At 46.9% G+C, this 22,550-nt stretch overlaps 1 protein-coding gene across 6 annotated transcripts in view; it reads left to right on the plus strand.

Annotated features, from left to right (window-relative positions):
* The first annotated feature begins 1,404 nt into the window (after positions 1-1,404).
* MECOM (MDS1 and EVI1 complex locus) overlaps positions 1,405-22,550 on the plus strand; it is a 325,262-nt gene continuing 304,116 nt past the window's right edge. For 3 of the 6 annotated variants that reach the window (XM_059855809.1, XM_059855811.1, XM_059855810.1), the window contains exon 1: positions 1,405-1,648. In XM_059855809.1, coding sequence (XP_059711792.1) covers positions 1,612-1,648 — 37 coding nt within the window. In that variant the 5' untranslated portion in view covers positions 1,405-1,611. The remainder of the gene's footprint in view (positions 1,649-22,550) is intronic. The other 3 variants (XM_059855815.1, XM_059855813.1, XM_059855816.1) reach the window with 2 other exon arrangements.

The following is a 22,550-nucleotide window of genomic DNA, read 5'->3' on the forward strand; positions in this document are numbered from 1 at the left end:
TGCCGGGACCCCAAGAGCAGCCCCGGCCCCTGGCCCGGCCCCGCGTATCCCCCGCGCATCCCCCGCGCATCCCCGGCTCAACCCGCGGCCGCTCCCCGGCCGTCCCGGCCCTGCCTCCGACGGGACGGAGTGGCCCAGCTCCTCCCGGGACAGCCGGGACGGGGCACCCCGATGGGTGCAGGGGCTTGGGGGAGGCCCCTGCCCTCCTGCCCCTCCTGCCCGTCCTGCCCCTCCTTCTCCGGGGCGTTAGGTGCGCCCCTGCCCGGCTGCGGGGTGCTGCGGGCAGACAGCAGCTGCGTGTCCTTAAAAAAAAAAAACCCGCACAAAAACCCCCTCCAAGTTACAAATTAAAAAGAACGATTGGCATCAAAGACGGCTCCGCAGTGCGGGTTCAAGCGCTTGCTCCTCTCTGCCGGGCGTTCGGGGCGGCAGCGTGGGACCCGCGGTGCCCCCGCCCCACGCGCGGGGCTGTCACGGGTGGGGTGCGGAGGGCGCCGGGCGGGGGGGGCTCCGCGGGCGGCCCCGATCCGCAGCACCGGCAGCCGGGAGGTGGGATTGAAGGGGGAAGGGGAGATGCTGAGGATTTTATTAAAACAAAAAGTTGAGCAGCGTGTATGTACTGGCGCAGCCCCGAGTCTGAAAGATTGTAATTTTCTTTTATGGTGTCTGGCAGGATTTGCAACAGATATTAATGGGAACATAAATAGCGCATGGAAGGTATTGAACAAAACTGTTTAATGCAAGGAGGTTGTACCCGGGGAAAATCTATACGTAGTTTGGATTGATTCATACCTCGGACACAGCCATCCCCTAAAGGAGTTCCCAATTTCTGCGCGCTCCCTCTTTGATTGGCAAACCCTGTAATTAAAACAGATTAGAGCGGTCGGTGTTACTGTTTTTAAAACGCCTTTTTTCTGCCCAACTGGTGGTGGCTGAGCCGAGTTCAAGGTGGCGAAAAAGTGTGCGCACCGGGAAAGTGTACGATTTCATGGTACGCATACATAATAAAACATGTAATCAAATTATATCTCTCTGCCTGTATATGCGGAAAGATCTACGGTAATTGCTGCCGGGTGAGAATAAACTATTTAAACGTTGCAAAGACTCCAGAACCGCATTAATATCCCATTAAAAAAAGAAAAAAAAGGCAGAAAAAAAGGTGTCACTTCTCCCCCCAGCTCTAGCCCCGCGGGAGCGCGGATCTCCCCCGCTGTAACCCCTCCCGGGTGCGCAGGCGGCGGAGCGGCTGCCCCGCGGCCGCGGTGGCGCAGCCCGGCGGCGGCTGCGCGCCTCGTCCCGGCCCGTCCCGGCCCCGGTGCCGGCTGTCAGGGTCCCCACCGGCGGTGATGGATCGCTGCAAACTTTTTTTTGGCGGCGCTGAAATGTTGAAGAGCGGGGGGGAGCCGCCCGTGCGCATGTGCGAAGGTGTCCAAACTGACAATGCTGGAGAGATAGCGAGCCGGGATTGAGAGAAAGGGAGAGTGTGTGTGCGGGAGAGGGAGAGGAGAGAGGGAGAGGGGGAGCGAAAAAGGAGGAAAAGCTCCGGGAGGAAAAAAAAAAAGCCCCCCCCTACCCCAAGCCCACGCCAGCATCGGCCGCCGGACTGGCAGCATGCGATCCAAGGGCAGGGCGAGGAAGCTGGCCGCAAGTAGGTGCAATACCCCTTTCTCTTGGCTTTTCACCCTCCCTCTCTGCCATGTTGCATAGACATGTCTGGTGCGGCGCGGAGCTCGCAGGCAACCTGCAGCATCCCCTCCCAGCCTCCCGGCCCGGCCTGGCCCGGCCCGGCTCGGCTCGGCTCGGCGGGCGGCGGAGGGGACCGGGGCGGGGGGTGCGGCGGCCGGAGCCGGGCCGGGGGCTGCGGGCGGCCGGCGGGAGGTGGGGAAGGAGTTGAGGAAAAGTTCAGTGGCGAGCGCTGGAAGTTGCTGCTGCCGCCGGGGGCTGGAGTGGGGGGGGGTCGGGGGAGGGGGGGTGCGAGAGGCTGCGGGCCCTATAGTGGGCGCTGTGGGCTGTCGCAGGGCCGGGGGCCGCGGGGGGGGCTGCGAGCACGGAGGGGCAGCGGCGGCTCCGCGGGGGAGGCGGCGAGCCGCGGGCGCAGGTAGCCGGTGCGGAGCTGCCGGGCATTCCCCGGGCTCGCCTGAGGGTTTGTGCCCAAAAGCGGCTCCCCGCGGGCACGGAACCCGGAGCGGAGCGCGCGTGGGGCGGGAGGGGCCGCTCCGCGTGGCCGGGATGCCCCGCGCGGTTCGGCGGGGGACAGCGGGGCCGCCGGGCAGAGCGGAGCGCCTCCCAGCCCGCTGGAGTCACCCGCGAAAAGTTGATGTAAATGTTGTAATTTCAGGCGCTTTTCCAGCACTTTTTTACACAGTTTGGCCGCCCGAAGGTCTGTGTTCCGCGAGGCGAGGGCTCGGCCGTCCACACGCAAAGCCCGGCTTACTTAATTATTTGTCTTACGCTCACCCCATCTGTTTCTCCTTTATGATAGGGATCTCTGCTTTTAACTGCTGCAGTGTTGGGGCTCCTTTTTTCTTTTTAAAAATTTTTAAAATTTTATTCTTTTTTTAAAAACTGAGGGATTCAACAACAAAACTTCGCCAGCTTTCGCGTCCTATTTTAAAAGCAACTGATGTCTTTATTTTCTCTGACACATCTGGGCAAGTTTCATTTGATATCCATGGCGATGGCAACTCACATTCCCGAGTGAAAAAAAATGGGCAGGAGGAAAAAAAGTCAGATGAAATGTTGCATAAGTTGCGTGACGTAAAAAGTAGATGCTTATTTACTCTTTATTTGTGAAGGGGGAAAAAATAGAGAAGCGTAGAAAAGGGGGAGTGAAAGATGTCTCTGGATCATCATCAGCTTTTCTCTGAACCTGAACAACAGCAGCAACCTGCGTTTGATTAAGTGATCTCAAAGTGGATAGTCCAGCGCCCTCAATTTAAAAACAAATATATTTTAAAATCTCAAGGTTGCCATCCATGCTTTGGAGCTAATTATGGGGGGGGGGAATCTCCCATCCCCGACAAAATCCGTCAGGTTTCCTCGCCTCTCCCTTGCTCTGCTCGCTGCGCAGCGATGCAGGGCTCCTGCTGCTGCTCCTGCTCCGGCTCCAGCTCCACGGGCGAGATCCGATCGACTGCAAACTTTGCGCGTCTTGCAGCAGCAGCAGCAGCAGCAGCGCTTTCCTCTCCTAGACAGATGTGTTGCATTAAATAATCCTTCAGTTACAATCGACTCATAAAGGAAATCATATTTAAAAAGCCGGGATTTATTTCTTTTTTGTGTTCTGAAAAGCTGCTTCTTTCCCCCCCGAAGAGCGTCTCAGTTTCATGGCAAGTGGAAGGAGGGCTGGAGGCGACCTCTTTAATTTAGTCGTTCGAGAGAAAAAGGTTTTAGCTTTTCAGTTCTTTCTGTCCGAGTTAAGAATAGGAAAATACTTTGCAGCCTTCATCCTTTTACGTGGATAAAGATACAGATCGGGATAAAGCGCATTTCTTGTATTATTTCACTTTTATTGCTTTATGCGTGAAACAAAAAAATCGCCCCGATTGCGCGACTGTCGCCAATACCCAGGCAAGCTTTTCCCTCCTAATTAAGGGAGAATACCTGAAGGGTATTTTCTTGACCTCAGTGTAAAATTGCTGAAAAATAATTTTGAGGTTTTGCCCCCCTCTTAAAAAAAAAAAAACAAATAGAAAGATAATTCAGAAGGAGCAAAAAGAGCCACGCGGGGAATAGCCAGTGAATTTTTTAAATGTCCAGCTGTAAAAATAAGGGAAAGCACACGCCAAAGTCGGTCTGCCCGCCACGCTCTCGGGAGGCAGGCGGTGAGGAGCGGGGTGCGGGAGCGGGCCCGGGGGGTGCGGGCCCGGCCGGCCGCAGCCGCGCTGCACCTGCGCGGGCATCCGCGCTCCGGGACAGGCCCCGGCCCCCGGGGCTGCTGCTTTTCCACTCGGGTGGGTTCGTGCCCGCCTGGTGAAACCGTATCCCCGAATAACCCCCGCCCCAGCACGGGCCGCCGCAGCCCTGCAGCCGGCCCGGGGTAGCCCCAGCCACCCAGTAGCCTCATAAAGAGACAGAAGGTGATCAGATTAGGGGAACACACGTGAATAAGGAGGCACTTGTTCCTTTTACACTTTATCACCACTTTTTTACAGGCAATTTAGTGCAGTCAAGGTAGATCCAGATCCCTCTAACCATCTGAGATAGTAAAATAGCACTTTCCTAAGTTTCAGCAGGTTTTCCTGCGCCTGTAATTTGCCTCAGTCTAGTACTTAAAAGGCTTGATTGAAAAACAGAGCCGGCAAGTTTATTTGCCTGTTTAAGACTGTCCGGGAATTTGTTTTCGAGCAGGGAGATGTTTGCCGTGTCCCGGCTGCCGGCCCTCTCGGCGAGGCTGTTTATTTGCCATCGCTTTACCATCGCCTCCGCCTCCGGGCGCCTGCACCGCCGCGGGCACCGGCTGCCGATGCCCCGGGCGGCGCGGGGGCGGCAGCGCGGGCGGCCGGCGGTCCCTCTGTCTCTCGGTCCGTCTGTCCTTCGGTCCCTCGCACCCCGCCCCACCCGGCCCGGCCCCACCGCGGCTGCTGCCGCGGGCCGGCACCGCCCCGGCACCGGGCTCGGCCCGGCTCGGAACCGCCCGGCCCGGCCCGCGGCATCGCCGGCGCGGCGCTGCCCCCGGGCGGCTCCTGCGCGGCGGGCGCGGGCACGGGGGGCTGCGGGGACGGGCCAGACAATCCCATTATATGCCGGGCATATTTTCACCAGGCGCTTCATTAACCCTTTTCAGGGCGGAGAGCGCGCGTGTGGCTTTTCGCTCCCTCTTTCTGCCCTTCCTTCATTCCTTCTCTCCTCTGCTCTCTCTTACTTTCTTTTCTTTTCTTTTCTTTTCTTTTCTTTTCTTTTCTTTTCTTTTCTTTTCTTTTCTTTTCTTTTCTTTTCTTTTCTTTTCTTTTCTTTTCTTTTCTTTTCTTTTCTTTTCTTTTCTTTTCTTTTCTTTTCTTTTCTTTTCTTTTCTTTTCTTTTCTTTTCTTTTCTTTTCTTTTCTTTTCTTTTCTTTTCTTTTTTCTTTTTTTTCTTTTTTTTTTTTCTTTTCTTTTCTTCTTCCCTCCTCCATTTTTTCCCCTCCTTCCCTTTTTTCCCCTCTCCCCACTTTCTATTCTTCTCTCTTACTCAGGGCCATCAGCCACCCCTGGATTTGGGACTAGCTTTTCCTGCGGGGCTGAGCCCTGCGGTGCCTCCTGGCTGCTCCCGGGCCACCCCGGGCCGGCCGCGGGGCTGGGCAGGGAAAGGACACAAAGGAAAAGGACGGTCCGAAAGGAGAGCCCGTTATTAATACAGCCCTGCTTGTAAATGAAAAATGTAACCCTTGTTAATTAAAGCTGTTTACATGGGGTACAAGAAACTTAAGAAATGTTTCTACAAAGGGGAAGGAACTGTTTACAAAACTCTTTCAAAAGTGTGACATATTGCTGCAGTTCCAGCACTAAAAAGCCAAACACACTTACACGCCTTTGAAGTTGGCTGGCTGAGGCAACATTATTTGACTGGGATTCAGATATTGCTTGTGGGTATAACTAATGGCTTTTACCTAGTTAGTGGCTGGGAGGGGCGAGGGCCTGGGCGCCGTGGCCATTGGGTCCCTCTGGAGAGCTGGGGCTGGCTCCCTGCCAGCTCTGTACAATGTCAACATTGAATATTTGAATTCCCAGACTCTATTTAACAACTTTCTAAATAAATAAACTCATTGTGTGTCTGTGTTTAAAATTATTTCACCTCTTTCATGAAAGCTACAGCATCTTATTACACTGGCCTCTCGGGCTGCTTTTCCCCCTTTTCTTTCCAAACAAACACAAACGGAGCTGAGCACTTTTGGTTTTTTTTTTGTTTTTCACTGTCTCCTATCTCTCCCCTTCTCACTTTCTGTCTGTCTTCTCAAAAAGCACGACTGGCAGCTGCTCGGACATCCCACCACGTCCTCAGAGGGACAGCTCTGTGCACCCTGTTATCTAATCATAACTAAAACCAAAGCCAGGTTCACCAAGTCGGTTAAATATTAATCATTTCTAAAAGGAGGCCCAAGTGAGTGCCATTGCTGCAGCAGTGCCCTGTACATACTCAATCATTTTGGCTGCCCTACCCTAGGCGGGCTCCAGGGACAGCTTTCATTGTTGTTTGCCATAAATGGCTATTAGTGTTCATATTCACCTATTCACCTACTTATTTCAGTAAGTGTGGATGTGGCTGTGCTTATGGAGATGTGTGCACACACGTGTGTTCAGAACATACTTTTCTGCTTATGCCACAGAGATATATTTATTTATGTGTATAATAGCTGTGTCTGTGTGTGCACTACAGAGAAAAGCAGGTAAATCCATCTGATATTTGTAATTGTAATTCATAAATGTACAGTGTATGGTTTAGAGAGAGACTGTGGTGTGCCCAGGCTCCTGGGGTGCTTGTAGTCCTGTCACCAATATCTGCACACCCACAAAGGCTCTGAAATGCTCTGTAGGGAGCACAGTACTGATATGCAGGAGCCTCGGTGTTGTTCCCTGGGATGCTTCCCAAGTACACTAATTGTGTGCTTCCATGGCAGGAATATCCATTGTAAAATATTTATTGCCTTCCCATGGAAGTAAAGGTGGCTGGGCAGAGAAGGCATTTCTGCCTGTCCTGGGGAGCACAGATCACTGATAAAGATGTCTGAGTTGCTGGAGTAGATGTTGGAATGAATTTTCTGCCAGGACAGGTACGTGGTGGAAGAAAGAAAGTGTTGGTGGTTGCTCCCACCCCAGGTGGTTGAGGAAAGGGCAGGGGGGAAGCAGATGGAGTTTTATAAATCTCAGCTAATGAAACCTTGTCCACAGAAATTGCCTTGCTTTGCAGTAAACCACTTTTTAAACAAATGTACTTTAGCTTTGGAAGGGCTTGTTCAGACACTTAGGTTTCCAACCAAGAATTCATAATATTTGTTTATTTAAAATTTAACTAGGTTTGCTGTCATTTTTGGAGCAAGTCAGTGTTCTTTTGCTGTAATTTAATACAATCAGTTTTACATCACTTCAGTTTAGTTAGGCAAGAAGTGGCTTATGAAGAGCAGAAAGAGGTTTAATCCCACATGGTTTTCAAACTAGCAGATGCAAGTGTCATGTTATTCAGTAGAGCTAGAACTGGACAAATGCAGACTAGAAATGAGGTTTATATTTTAAGTAGTGAAGGTATTTAACTGGTAAAACTATTTATTGAGAGCTGGGTGGGTTTCAACATCAGTGGAATTCCTTTGTCTTAATTAAGGTTGGCTGTTTTTCTAAAAAGATATGAGCTAATCGAAACAGGAATTAATTTAGGGAATTCCTGTAGCCTGTGTTGTACAGGGGTAGCAGACCAGACCACTCTTCCTGGTTTTATAATCTATGCATCCAGTTAAAGCAGTGCAGTTTCATATGGAGACATAAGCTCAAGGCTGGGATCACAGGAATGCACTTAAAAACGAAATGGTCATTAAAAAGCCCAGGTTCAGCTCCGACCCCGCAGAACCAACATCTGGCACGAAGTGTTTTCCATCCTCAGCACTGCTTACCTGGATCACAGGCACCCTCACAAGTGCCCAGCTCTGAGGGCAAAGGCAGTGATGGGTTTTTCAAAGATGGGGAGCAGGAACAATGTGTAGGAGCTGAGGTTTGGGAACAGAGAGCAGGGCTGGGCTCGGTCGTTTGATCACTGCCTTGTGATGGATTTCCAGTGTGTTCCTGCCATGTTCCTGTGCAACAGGTTACTGCTGCTGTTCTTAACACCCAACCAAGACCAGTAGAGATCATGATACAGACCAGTGATCATCAGGAAGCACCTCCAGGACCCCTTTGCCACAGGATCTGCTGGAAGGAGGTGTTTGCTGGCAGAGAAGCAGCAAGGTGGGGAAGGGGATGGAGAAGCTAAGGAGAAGTGGGTGTTGCTGTCCCCAGGACTATGTCTCTTTGCACTGCCATTTTAAATAAAAAAAAATGAAAATTCTCAGAGTATACAGAAAGCCTGTCTGATCACTCATTGACTTTCTGTTCCCTCCCTTTTGTTTGCATTTCCAGGCTGTGCCGAGGCATTGCCTTCTCCAGTGCTGCTGGAAGAAAGGGCAGCCACGGATACGTGTGGGAGGAGGGAAGCTAGGCTGCAATGAATATTGTATTTGGTGCTAAATATGTAACAAAGAGAAAGAAATGTGAGTTAATCCAGCAATAAGAGTTGGGAAGTGAAATACAATTCGTTTTATTTCAGGGTTTAATGCTGTGGTCTGTTTCAGTGAAGCATTATCTTTTAAACTGGGATATACACAACGACATAACCCCCTCTACCTTGAGGGAATGTCAGAGTTTGATCTCTGAATAAAGGAAATTCAGAGTTAAGGCTGAAATGTACCACATGGCCTCCAAGTCCCAGGAACAACAGGAGGCAAGGAAGTAGCTAAAGCTATGGGCTGCACTTTAAAATGAATCCAGCAACTACCAAGCCGCCGGTGCTCGTTGCAGATCCACAGCACGGCTTGAGCTGGGATTTGTATTGGCTAGAGAGAGATCTGGGATGATCTTGAGTCTTTTTGGAAATCTTGCTGGTCTGTGATGAGCATGAGAGTTTTATGGTGGAAGGATTACAGTTCTGGGCTTAATTTATGCAACAGAAGCACTCTTGTCTCCTTTGACAGCGATAGCTTTTGTTTAGAGAATCTTATATTGGAGCAAAATTTTGGTTCAGAAAAGAAATATACCCAAGTTGCAGCTTTGTTTCTTTTCTGAAGAATTGCTTTTATGTCTGAATGGGTGCACTACATTTTAGCCCTGTTTAAACTCCAAACTAAATTTAAATTGCCTGTAAAACAATCCACAGAATGGAAACTGCCACACAATCGTAGCCCTTGCTCCCTGACCCAAACCCATATTCCATTGCAAAGCAGCGCGCTGCTCTGTTCCGTGATTACAGTAAGTTAGAAACCAGAAGAGCAAGACTTCTATGAATAGGTTATTTTTGGCAATTGCATCACCAATTATGTATAAAATTTCAAAAAATATGAGTTCTGCCAGTTTGATCTCTGAGAAGGATACAGAAAATGAAAGCTTTGAGACTGCTGTAACATCATACTATTTTGTCTATTAGATATCATTAGATTACCAGAATACTGAGACCTTCATATCAACCAGCCTAACAAAAATTTCCCAGGTGGTTTAAATTAAAAAATTAGCCATAAATATATTTTGTATAATGTAATTTATTATGGATGTTTATTGTGTGCAGTGGGAAAATGTTTGGTTTCGGGTGATCTTACCGTATAACATGTGCCTTACTGAAACTGTTTATACTGAGGCATCCTAGAAAAGCCCAAGTTTAATTCTGAGACCGGCCGGGCTACATGCTCTGAAAGCCACAGGAAGGCAGAGCCCTTCCCCTGGAAAGCCAAAGGGGCAACAGCATCTTGTGTGGGACATGTGCAACATAAAACTCGGCAGTGGGGAAAGTGCTGAGTGGCAGAGAAAGCTGAAGGGTGGCTCAGGGCAGTGTTGTTTTATAGGGAAAATGGGATAAAAACGATTCCATCTTGCAGCAGGTCCTGTTATACTGGGATTGGAGGCTTGCTGGTGTCCAAGGACTACTTTTCTCCCACATCCCATATTTATCAGCCCTCCTTTTGTTTCAGCTGGGTGTGGTGAGCAGGGCTCTGTGCTGATGCCCACCCATGGCTCCTGGTGTGCCCTTCTGCAGCACAGAGAGGGGGATTAAGCTGGCCTTAGGGACCCAGGGGTTCCTGTGATGGACACATCCACCCTCTGCTGGGATGCTGCAGCAGGGAGCTGATGGCTTCAGGAAAAAGATCTCCCGCCTCCTCTCCCGCTCTTTTGCACAAAGTCCACATGCTGGCAAGGGTGAAATCATTCCTCAGTTAAAAAAAAACAAACCCTCAAAAACTTCCTCCCCTGCCCAAAGCTCCTTCACACATGTATTAACACCAAACTGGCAAAGCCAATGGAAAAGGATTTTGCGTTTTGGCAGCAGAGCTGGCCCAGAGCTCACTGCGGGCCTTATCCCAAACCCACTGGAGCTGAAGGAGCTTGTACCGACTTCAACGGGCCTTGGACTGGGTCTGGCTGGGAGGAATCTGCTTCCCTTCATCCTTGGGGGAGGGGGGTTATCAGCAGCTTTTGCTCTGCGGTGAGCCCCAACATGTGACGCTGTAACAGATACCTGGATTTACATCAGTCTAAGTGAATTAGGTTGGCCCTATAATCTGGCCTCACTTAAGAGTCATTTTAGCCATTAGGATGAAACATGAACACTGCTGATGGGGGGACTGTGGTGACTCTGAATCCTTGTTTCCCACCGTGCTCCGTCTCTCCCATGGGCTGAGGACCTCTGAGGGCGGAGGTGGTCACTTGGGGGAAGTGGGAGGGGTCCAGCACCCCTGGCTTGCACTGCAGGGCTCTCCATTCCAGGGACTGTGGTTCTCCAAACAGCCTGAATTTGTACCTTCTGAACAAATAGCTCTGCTGCTGGAGGTACCTGGTTCCTCCAGTAAGTGCTCCATTTATTGCCTCCCAATTTCATCTCAGACAAACAGAAGGTGTGCGAGAGACAAGCACTGACTGCTGGAAAAAAATCACCCCAAACATGTCTAAAGCACAGCTTGAGTCACTGGTGGTGCCTATATTTTTGATTTAAAAACCATTTAACATTTCCAGCATTTGACAGAAATGATTCACCTTCCCCTCTTGAAAACTCTTTGCGATTTGAACTTACTGTGGCACGTTTTATTTACTTTCACCTTGGTGAGGAATTAAGCTTTTGGTGAATTTTAATCTTTCCCATTCTCTTTGTGGCTGTGTATAAAGAGGAAAAAAAAAGGAAATATGTTGTTTGAAATAATTTTGAAGTGATGTTTCTATTTTACTTTTTTTAGGCTCTTGATGTATTTTTGGCTACAGGGACTGGCATGGAGCATTGGTCTAAGAATATACAACACTGAAAAGCAAAGTGATATCAGCTGTATCTGAGCTAACTGCACTGCTTTTTAATTTTGCTGTTTCATTATTACTGTGACATGATAATGATGATTTACAGCAATAATGAAGACTTAATTGTAAAACATAAACAGCATGAGATATTCGTCCTGATTCTTTCAGTTCATATAGAAAACAATATTTCAGCAGCCACTGGCTGCCTGTGAAAATGCTGTTAAGCAGCTATGCTCTGCCTCAATAATTACTGTCCAGGAGCTTGTGCTTCCTGGTAAAGCCAAGGTAACTGAGAAATGAAGAAATGATGCACTAGGTCACTCCAGATGATGCAGGTCAGAGAGATTTGAGTGACCAAGCCTGTGCAGTGTCTTTGATATGAGTGACCAGCCTCAGAATGAGAGAAAAGGTGAAATTATTTGTACTGTACCAATGCCCTGAGTTAGAACTGAGCTGAGACAGAGCCAGAAGGGGTGGTGCAGAGTGAGACCCAGGACTGGATGCAGCAAACCTTCCCAGCTGGGGCTTCTACCACACACCAACCTGAAGGATCAGTCATGGACCAAACACAGGAGATTTACTTCCAGCCTGACATAATTATTTATTATAACTTGAATTAAAACAGCAACCACAGAATGCAGCCAGCCTGTTGTGCTGAGCTCTGTGCAAACACGGGCAGCCTGCTCAGAGCTTAGGCCCTGAGAAATGCAGATTTAACTTGGGGCCTGCTGCCCTACACATGCAATTACTGCATCACTAGAGGCAGTAATAAAATCCTGAGGAGAAATGGATGCTTTAAGGGAAATCCACGGAGTCAGGACTCCATGGCTTGCACACGGGTGGACGTGCTTCAGCTTTAATCACATCAGCCCTTTCCCCCTACCAGCAAATGGCCCCCTGGCTCTGTTTTAACTGACCCTATTATTTTTGGCCGTGTCCATAATCTTGGGTGATCAAGCTGCATTAAGCTATGAGTATCCTTGCAGCATCACCTGCTTGCTTTCAAAGAAAATAGCTCTGAGATTCTCAGGGAAGGAAGGAGGCAACGTCGGCAGGTAATCCAGCCCTATAAAACCCCTGGGTTGTGGTTCCAGCCCGCCTTCCACGCGGGCGCTGCCAGAGGGACCTGAGCGGTGTGGCTGGCAAGAGCCAGCAACCAAAAAGTCCCCCAAGCCTATAAGGTTTATTAAGGCTCTTTTCAAGTCCCTGCCAATAAAAAGGGTCCACACAACCTCTGAGTGAGGCTCCATAAGCTCGGTTTTATGTTCGGATAATTTGGAGCCAAACTGTCACGGAGTTCACATAGCGAAATACCCCATGGAGCATCGCAAACTGCGAAGAAAATATATCGAGGAAAGGGAGGACTGATAATTTTATGGTTTTCCTTGAAGTTAAGCAGTAAAATGGGCTTTATTTAGCAATTTCCGGACTTCTGATTGCAATTTTGTTACCAGCGTAACGGTTTTTGATACAACCTTTTGTAAACGGGGAGAAATGTTGGAAGCCAAGGTCCTACAGCGCTCGGATCTGCCGTGGGAAGCAGTGCCACACACTCCAGGTTCCCAAAATGGATCAGATCTGGATTGACTTTTGGATCAGACATTGGGCAGAACATGGCAACAGCTCTCAGCTCTGCTGTGGAAGGCTGGAGGTTGAGCCCAGCGTGGCTGGGTAGCCCTTGGAAGGGATAGTCCTTTAAAAAAACAGGAATAGCTTGACCCAGGTCCAGGGATGAGCAACATACACTTATTTTTGGGAGGTTAAGCATTTCTAATTTGAAATACGTTTAAGATGTATTTCAAATTAGAAATATACCTGGTTACAAATTAATAATACACCTGGTTTTTACAGGTGAGGTGATCATCACAATCTCCAGGCTCATTTTCTAAACCAGGCTATTAAAATCACTTGTCCCTCAGCCTTTTGGCTATGTGTAAACCTAAGTCCAGAAGTCACAAGATAAACCTCCACTATGTTTGCTCCTCACACAATAACTATTTTACGCTTGGCATGGCTCATCTTTTAAAAATCTATTTTACAATGTAATAATTCACACCCACTTCTCTTTGGGAAGTCATTTATAGAAGGGAAATTAAACATGGCTCTGGAGGGAGTACTGCTGATATATGCAACAGCTCAAAATGTTGAGGGAAGTGGTTCTGGATATGGGAGAAGATGCCATCTTGACCTTGGTGGTTTGTTTATTAGACACTAAATCACAGACATTTCTTCTTCCAGTTCTAACTGGTCTGGGGACTCAGATATAACCTTAAAAGCCCTTTCTGGGGTTTTAAACAGAATTTAGACCTCATCATTGCTCAGTACTATTTATGCAGCTTGAATGAAACACGGGAATGCAGAGACCACCGTGGGAAAGAAAAAAGGTGAAGAAACTAGAGGAAAAAAAGGGAATATTCATTCCAGTGACTGGATTTCCTTTTCATGTGTTGTACTTCCTGGTGCCACAGAGTAGAGAGAGTAAGAAAATATTTAATGTCTTTTTAACCACTTTGTTTATGCACCTTGTACATATGACAGCCAGTTGGTTATCAAACTCATCCTGCCAGTGTTCCTAGAAAGAAGGGCTGTGTCTCACTGTCAGCAGCAAAGGAAGCACTGGAAATGAGGTGCAGGTGACCAGAGAGTAGGCAGGGGTGGTGGGGGGAAGAGGACTGGGAAATGGGATGTGTCTGATGGATTGCTGTCAGACCCCTGAGCAGAAGGAGCCAAACAAATCGGCTCTGCTGGCACCTTTCTGCACAGGAATAATTTGGGACTTCTGTTTTAAGAGATGATTGGTGCTTTTCATATATGAAATAGGCCCTGAATATGCTGTTCTCCTGCTTTCCTCTGCTTCCCCAGTGCCATACCAGTTATATACAAATATATAAAAACATATTTATACAGGATCTCAGCAAGCTAACATGGCTAAATCACCTCTGTGCATCTTGACCTCCTGCTTAGCCTCCTGTTTCAGAGGATTGGTGTAAATTAAGGTGCTGGGCTGACTCTTTAGGTCCACATATTCCCTCTGTGCTCCTGCTGCAGAAATAGCTGTGCTCCATGGGTTGGTGAGGATCCAGCTGAAGCCTGCGAGGGCTGGAGGGAGCAGTGTTGCTTTAGGCTCCCTGCCTGAGGAGTGACATATCAGAAGTAATAAGTCTGAGCCCGAGCTGATGTCTAACAGCATCGGGGAGCGGGCTGGAAGGCTGAACTCCTGCAAAAATGAAAGCAAGGAATTTAACAGCAGTAAAAAAGAGGTTAAGGAAAGAACAAAAAAGGAAAGGAAATAAAAGTGATATGAATGGCTAGAAAAATAGCTACGTCCAAATATTAACCTCTACTGCTGTATTTTGACGCTGGGCTGAGTTAATTGAAGTACATGGCTAATACACATTAGGCTGGAAGAAGGTACTTAATTTCAGAAAGTATCTGGATCAACTTAACGTGAAAATGTATTAGCAGAAGATATTTTATGTATGTCCAAATCTGCCAATAGCTTGAAGACATATTCTGCAGGAGGCTAGCAAGAGAAAGTGTGTTTCACTGGTGGGGTTTTCAGCCAAACTCTCATTCTTGAGGCTTCTTTTCCCTTTCTTCTCCATGATACCTTTTCCTCAACCATCAGAGGAGCAGGAGCAGACAGACCTTTTCTCCAGCCTGTGCCTTCTGTCAGCTGCAGGAGCCTCACAGACAGCACAGACAGCACTGGCTCAAAGGGCTTTTTTTCCTCTTAGAATGCTAAAGGAGCAGCCCCAGAGCACAGGAGCTAAACTGGTGTAAAACTGGTGGGAGAGCAGAGCCCACTTTGGCAGGGGGTGAACTCAGTGCTGGCTGTTCCTCCTGGGATCCATCCAGAGGTGGAGAAAGCAGATACAGGGCAATCTTCGCTCTGTCGAGGTCTTTAGTGTATAACACTTAGAAGTGGAAAATAGTTTCAATTCTTTAAAATAAGGATTTTTCTCTTCTTTCTCTTCTCTTCAGTTCTCTTCTAAAGAATTGAAAATAGTTTCAATTCTTTAAAATAAGGATTTTTTTTTTCTCTTCTTTTGTATTTCAGTGTGTCCTTGGGGTTTGCATTCTTCCATAGGTATCATTTATTTCACAACAAAGAATCGTGGTGAGACAGCCTGGACTTTAATTTCTGGGAATATCTTTATAGACTTGTTTTTGTGGCTATATAACAACATTATGTTATCTATCCATCTCTCATTCCACTTCCTGATATACAGAATTATCAGGACTACCCATCAGTCACTCTTGTGTTTTCTAGCCCTCGGTGCTGTGTCAGTTTTTAGGATATTTTTTCCAGTATTACAGCTACACTGATCTTGGTGATTATTAAAAAATTATATAATACCTTTAAAAACTCTGTTGAGATGTGGAACACCATCTGAGGAAAAGTAAATTTTAGACTGGAGTTATATAATTTCTGGTTTCCTGAATGTTTGAGTGAAGAAAGGCAGTTAACTAATGCACAATTTTTTTCAAGGAGAAAAAAAAATGCAAAAAGCAATATAGAAGAGCAGGAGATCTGCTTTTGCAATTATGTACTAACAAACTGGAACTGTGCCCCACCTGATGTTGTCCTCCCCAGCCTTTCATGTACCCAGGCTGTCCTGCTGATTTCTTTCCGTGATTGCAACAGGATTTCTCAGGTTTTCAGAAGCTCACACGGTGTTTCCATGCACCTGACGTGTCAGATGGCCTGAGAGGGGAAGGGACATAGGGGTGATGGGAGATACAGGGGTGAAGGTCACTCAGTACAAAGAGAAAATATAGATTTTAAGGGTGATTGTGCATCTCCTGAGCTTCACCTCCACACAGCTGTGCAGGAATCTGCTCAGCTGTGCCACATCATGGTGAAATTGGCTCCTCTATTTTACACTTGTTTGCAAGGTAATTAAGGAACAGAAAAGTCAGCTCTGGGCTGGGCAGAAGATGGGGGTTTGTCTGCCAAGTGTTTTGCTGTTTGTCCTGTAAGGCACCATGGACTGTTTTGCACCCTGCTCTAGCTGAAGTTCTATGTGGAGCCATGATCTCAGGTACTGCTGGTGTAGTGGTGGGTTTGGGCTAGGGGGTGATTCTGGGCTTTGGCAAAATGTGCTGCTGCTTTTGCTGCCTGCAGCCAAAATTGAGTGTTTCCATCTCCTGGATGTAAGCACATGCTATAGCAGGAGTCTCAAGGTGTCATCCCAGACCTGGTGTCAAAATGTTATTTCTCCTGTAATTTGGGTAGAGGCTACAAAAATGATTTGATGTTTCCTTGAGAAATAACTACTTTTCTTTTTTTTTTTTTTCTGCAAAGTTTTCACTTGTTTAGTATTGTTTCTACTGGTGCTGGTTTTCTTTTCAGTGTTGGTTACAAAATCCCAAAGCAATGGGAGGAAGAGGTTTTTTTCCTCCCCTGTGTACTTTTTCAGATCATGTTGGAGATTAGCTCGGGAGAATGATAAACCACTCTGTTCCCAGCACAGTCTCCTTATCCATAACTAAAACATTATGGGAATTGGTGTTGGATGCCACATCTAGTTTCACTTTGTGTTGCAGCCTTTAAAGCCAGCCCTTCTGCTGTGTCTTCTTCCAGCACTTTGATTCTGCTGTGTTGTCTGTACTTTCCTTGATGTACAGAAACACTTATAAAATAAGGAAAAATAAGTTAATTTCTGGCTGCAGGTTTGGGTGACCATCAGGCAGCACAGAACCCAGTGTGTTTCTCAGTTTCCTGCTGCCCTGGTCAGCTGTGTGTGAGAAGGGAGATGGTTTTAAGGGTGCTCAGAGCCTGCCTTTCTCTTGAGCACTCACAGTGTGCTGTGAGAGCTTTGCCTGTTGCATTTGCAGTGGTGGAGGTGATTGAATAGCACCACCTTGCTCTGGTTTTGGTTAACAAGCAAGAAAAGATGTGCTAATCCTATAAGGGTGTCTGATAAAACCAGCAGAGGTGTCCCACAGGGGCTTTGCTGACCACAGCAAGGGTGAGGGGTGTGTTGGAGGCTGTTGCTCATAAGGAGCATCCTCTGGAGAGGGCAGGAATTACTGAAAGGGCTCTCCAGCTTCTTGTGCTGGGTAGGGGGATTTCCCATGTTGGTGCTGGTGTTTCCCACATTTATAGGAACCACAGGCTTCCCAAAGCCAGCAGCCACCTCTGCTCTGAGCAATACCAGCAGCAGGAACCTGCTGATCTGTGCAGAGCGTGCTAGAGCTGCAGAGTGGGGGGTGAAAACTTCTGTTCCTGATGCTTTGAAGGTTTCTTTTTTTTTACCATGTAGAAAGGGACTTGTGTGTCTGATGCCCCAGGTAAAAAAATCCAGCCATGTTGGAGGCTGGTGTGTGCACGTGTTTGAAAATGTGTCAGGGTGTGCTGCAGCACCTCTTAGCTGGCTTATCCATGGATTGGGGTTCAGTGAGTGGGGGTTCAGTGGCACCCACATTGTGGCTGGACCTGTGGAGTCTGTGAGAAACCTGTAAGTTAATTTCTGACCAGACTGAGGCATCATTCGCCGTTTAAAAGTTGTAAATCTGTGTTTATCCAACGTTAACAGATGTAACATAAATGAGTTCCTGTGCTGTCTGCTGGTCCACTAATGGCACTTGTTTTGTAAGTGCTTTATGTTAACAGCTATTTGATGGTGCCCATTAGTTTTTCCTAGGTTAATGTTATATAATAAAGTGAATGCTGGCCAAAAGCAATAGTAATACGATAAACAAAAAATCCAAATGCTGGGTGAGAAATGTAATGGAGCGAGGGCTGAACTCTGGTGGGAGTTTGGTTTAATCTAAAGGTTAAAAAATGTTATAATTTGGGTTTAAGTAAATTGGCTCTTTAGTCCCAGAGGTCTTGCTCTTGTACTTCTTGTGCCTCCAAAGCTCCCACTAATGCCGATGGGAGTCCTGGGCACACAAGAAAAGCGGGTTCAGGTACTAAAGTTACAGATTGGCTTGGACCAAAACCCCTAATCCAAATACCTCCGGCTTTTGAAAGCATTTGCCAATTGGATTTGAATCTGGACACAAACATTGTGGCTTGAGCTCATCTGAGCTCACTTACATCTGTGTAAATCTGTAGTATGGCCCCGATCCAGCAAAGCACGTAAATATGTGCTTAATTTGACTTCAAGGGGACTATTGTGCGCTTAAAGCTGAGCATGTGTTTAAGTGCTTTGCTGGACTCAAGTCCAAATACATGGGAGTCAATGAAATGACACCAAATAGTGCAGTGTAAGTGAGATCTGAAATGAACCAAAATGTTTGCGTTTCTACCTGGAAATGAACACCCTGTTCACGTCCTATGGATCCTGCGTGCACTTTGTGTTTTCATCCATCTGCACATAATGTATTCTTTACTGTAACCTGTCCATTCAGTACAGTAAAAAAAGAAATATACTTTGAATTTTCCTGCTCTATTACTCATATTTCATGAAATGTGTTCTTATGCCAAGTGTCTGTTTATATATATTTATACATGTTGTTTCTTTATTGATATTGGCAAGGTACAAGAAGAAAAGAAATATTTTACAGTTAAAAACTTGTAAACAGTTTTATCCCCCATTTAAAACCTTTTTTTTAAAGCGTTTACCTGATGTGGTTAAATTACTTTAACTTGTTTTTGGTTTTGCCAGTCTGACCAATATGAAAAGTATTTGTTAAACATACAGGTTTGTTTTTAGCTCGAAATGCACATTTTAAACATGTTTGCAATTAACTGACACATGAACGTGCCCTTACACTCAACTACTAAATGCCACTTTTGTACTTTAAATCCCACTTTTAGTGATTGCCACGCTACATAAAGCTGTCAATGAATATTTTCACATGAATACATTAATGCTGTTAAAAGATCATGGATTGCTTGTCAGCTGCTGCAGCTCACTGCAAAGAGAACACAAAAGGGTTAATTGAGCTCAGCCCTGCAAAGGTGGCAGAGGCATAGACTAGAACTGGGAATTAAACCCAAAACAAATACAACAAGATATAGCCCTTGTGCCTTGGTATGACAACCACAATGCAGACATAAAGAAGTGTAAGCTGCAAATGTCTGTAGGTTATTAATGAGGTAATAGAAGCAAAATTAGGTATCAGCAGGGTTTGGCTCTGTTTGAATAAAACTGAGATCTTTTATCTCAGAATATGCTAGGAAAGACTCATAAGCTGTGATTTGGTGGTCTAGGCTGTGCCCTTCTTGGTTGTGGGAGTTGACTCATGCCATTTAAACTCACCAGTGTTTTCCACTAGGGCAAACAGATGTGGGATCAGATACAGAGAACGGCTGGCAGGGAAAAAGTTTGCATGGCAGTTTGAGGAAAAATGCTTTTGTGTCCTTACTTCTGAATCAAAAGGATATTTTGCACTTCAGCTTTGTGTGTCTGGAGAGAGGATACTACTTTCTTCAAAGCCAGTGCAGGGGAAGCACATAATGGCAGTGCTAAAACACCTCTGCGTCCAGCTGACCTCTGCCCAGGCTGAGACTGGTTCTCTGCTGATTTCAGCAGCTTCCCTTGGGATTTACTTCAGCCTGGATAAGGGCAAAGTATGGACCCAGACTCCTGATCAAGTCTCAGTGTTTGTGCTCTCTAAGAGTAAACTTTTCTCCAAAATAATGGCAAAACATTCCTTTCTTGACTCTTGGGGAAGCTGACAGGCAGAGCTGCAGCTGATGCATTGTGTGGAGTGATCTGCTCTGCGCCATCTCTTCTCAGCCCCTCTGTCTCTGAAGTAAGTGACAAAACTCCCATTAACTTCAATGATGCAGAATCGACCCTAAATGGATAAGGTTTGTCTTTAAGAAAAATCCCTGGGGGATTCAATTACATCATAAATGTATTCAGTGGTTGTGAAGTGATTCTGGTGTACGTACAGCCAAACCCTGAATTCCTTCTCAAGTAAGTGTCTGCGTGAGGATTGATTACAAAGCCCGCTCTGAGTTATACCCGTACAACTCCCCCGGAGCTGATGGCATTCCTCCCTGCTTCCCTTGCATGGGCAGTGCAGAGCTGCACAGAGCCTAACACATCCTGCTTCTGCTCCCCTTGGATAGGGGCTGGGAGGGATGGAGTCAGTCCCCATGGATCTGCAAAACTCCTCGTGACCTGGAGTGGCACCTGCGGGGTAGTGGAGGCTGCACCAAGGGCGGTTTTGGCCCCTCAGCCTTTGAAGAGCTCTGGCATGATGTAATCCCAACCCTGTAAGCTGCTGCGGGACCCTGGGGTTGAGAGATGCCCTATAAATCTCCGTGGCTGGGTTTTGTTACCTGCCCGCTCTGTTACATGACTAATGACTTCAGGTAAAGAATGGGCAGTGGAGAAACAGGTAATTAACAAAAACATCCTTCTGTGTTTTCTGCTCAGCTTCCGTGACTGGTGTTTTCAAAAGCTGGGCAGATATGATTTGTAGCCTCCCTCTTTCACCAGAGCAGAAGCAGGGCTGGTTTGAAACCTGGCAATCCCTGAATGCTTCCCCAGTTTCCTGCCCTTGCATTTGATGCAGCCAGGGCTGGTTTGCCAGAGAGTCACTGGTATCCGCCTTGATGTGACGTTTTTGTGCTGCAGTTAAGTTGTTGGGGTTTTTTTATTTTATTCATTTTTTCTTTCTGGAGCGTGGGTTGCTTTGAGAGTGGCCTGGTGCAAGTGCATTAGCAAAGTGAGCCCGCTGTAAAATATTGCTGCATCCAGCTGCCCTGTCAATAGGTCAAGCTATTTGTCCCATCCAGACAGGGTGTCTAGCTCTTCTGGCAGCATCCCTTGCTTTGGCATGGGAAAACCTGTTTTGTTTAGCACTAGGGAAACAATATGTATAAATAGTAATGCTTGAACCTAAACACTCCTGTTGTCTTTATGCACAGGGTGCTGTGTTACTGGTTATTTTATGATAGATTTCTTTTCCCCCCTCTCCCTTCCAAAGAACTTGAGTCCCAGCCTGCAGAATAGCTGCTGTTGAGTGGAAGCATTCCTGCTATTTTCCCCTCAATTCAGAGGAAGCAATGCACTTGTTGTGTTACCTTGGTGAATCGAAAGTGGTTTTCACTTCCCTTAATTAAGCCTGCTTTGGTGCTGGCCCCTCCAAGATGGAGAGCGCAGTGCACTCAGGAGCACTGCCACTGATTTGAATTCCTAAATTCCTCTCCTTGCAAACTTCAAAGGCAAGTATATTGCTCTGTCTAAGAGGCACCAATTATGTAAACCCTGGACTATTCAGTATGTTCCATAATTATTTATTTTCAGCGAAAGAGGTTTTAACCCAAACTAGACAGAAAACTGGCATTTCTCCAGTTATTAGATTCTATTGAAAAAGGTATTAAACAATGGGCAGGGTAACATGGTAGATTAGTGTCCCTTCATCTTCCTGACCTGGGCATGTGTCAGAGCTGTACTGAGCTGACTAAAATTACTTTGATTTGATGGCCATTAAAGGTCAGGAGCAGAATGGGATCAGATGCCTTGGTTGAGGCTGAAGTACACAACATTATATATTGATAGTAATTAAGTTGTTTCATTTAATAAGCACCATCAGATTTAAAGGCATTGTTACAGTATCGGGGCAATGAGAAGGAGAGAGGCAGCCAGGATATGGGCAGGGGGAGAGAGGGAGAGAGAAAGGGTTCTGGAATGAGTGAAATGTGTCCCTGGAGTAATTTTTTATTTTATAAACTGAATGCAAACCTGATGGAGAACTATGGAAATGAGCAGTCATGTTGGATACATACACACACTCTCTCAATATTCCTATACTGTGGGTAATGAAAAGTGCCTTCAGGGATGGGGTGGCCTTACCATTCATCAGTGCCATAGCCTTAAGTGGGTAATAACTAAGAGCTCCCATATCTAGTGTGTATATAAATTCTAGCTCCTCAGTATATTTGCTTCAGACTGTGTTTAATTTATACAATTCCTTAGCTTTAAAGCTGTCAATTGATAACACTCAATCTGTGAGCCTGACTGATAAAAGGGAAGGGAAGAAGTACTCTCTAGTGACTGGAGCAGGGGAAGGGTGTGGGGGCCAAAGATGCAAGTGGTGCTTCTTCTAGGCTTTGCTCCAAGGCCAAATGACACCCTCTGCCCTCCCCAGTTATTTTTTTCTTTACCCTCTTGGGACACAAGCTGGTCCCTCTGCTTGGCAGGTGTTGGCTGTATCTACAGCACGCAGCCACCTGCCATGGGGGTGGAGGTATCTCTCTTACTTCCAACAGTGTTGAGAATCTGCCTCTGGCCCTTGTGAGTTTGGATGATGCTGTCAGTGGTGGCCTCTCTGCCATTCATACTCCAGAGACGCCTGCAGGGTTAATCACTCTGGGTTGGTGATAGAGCCAGCTGGCTTTTGGAAGGAGCAAGGGAGTACAGAAGCCTGCAGCACAGCAAAATAAAAGGAGACTGATAATTGAGGGCTCAGCAGGAATAACTGTCCTGTGAATGCACAGGTAGATGTTGAACCTGTGCTCATATGAGAGTTGGCTCTGCCCTGGGACACAGTGGAGATGGGGGATGTTAGTCTCCATGACCGAGTGCTGTGTCAGTTACTTAAGCACTATAAAGAGGTCCAAGCTCTCATACTACAATAAATTTGGAA

The sequence above is a fragment of the Haemorhous mexicanus genome, chromosome 10, assembly GCF_027477595.1.
Source record: "Haemorhous mexicanus isolate bHaeMex1 chromosome 10, bHaeMex1.pri, whole genome shotgun sequence".
Lineage (NCBI taxonomy): Eukaryota > Metazoa > Chordata > Aves > Passeriformes > Fringillidae > Haemorhous > Haemorhous mexicanus.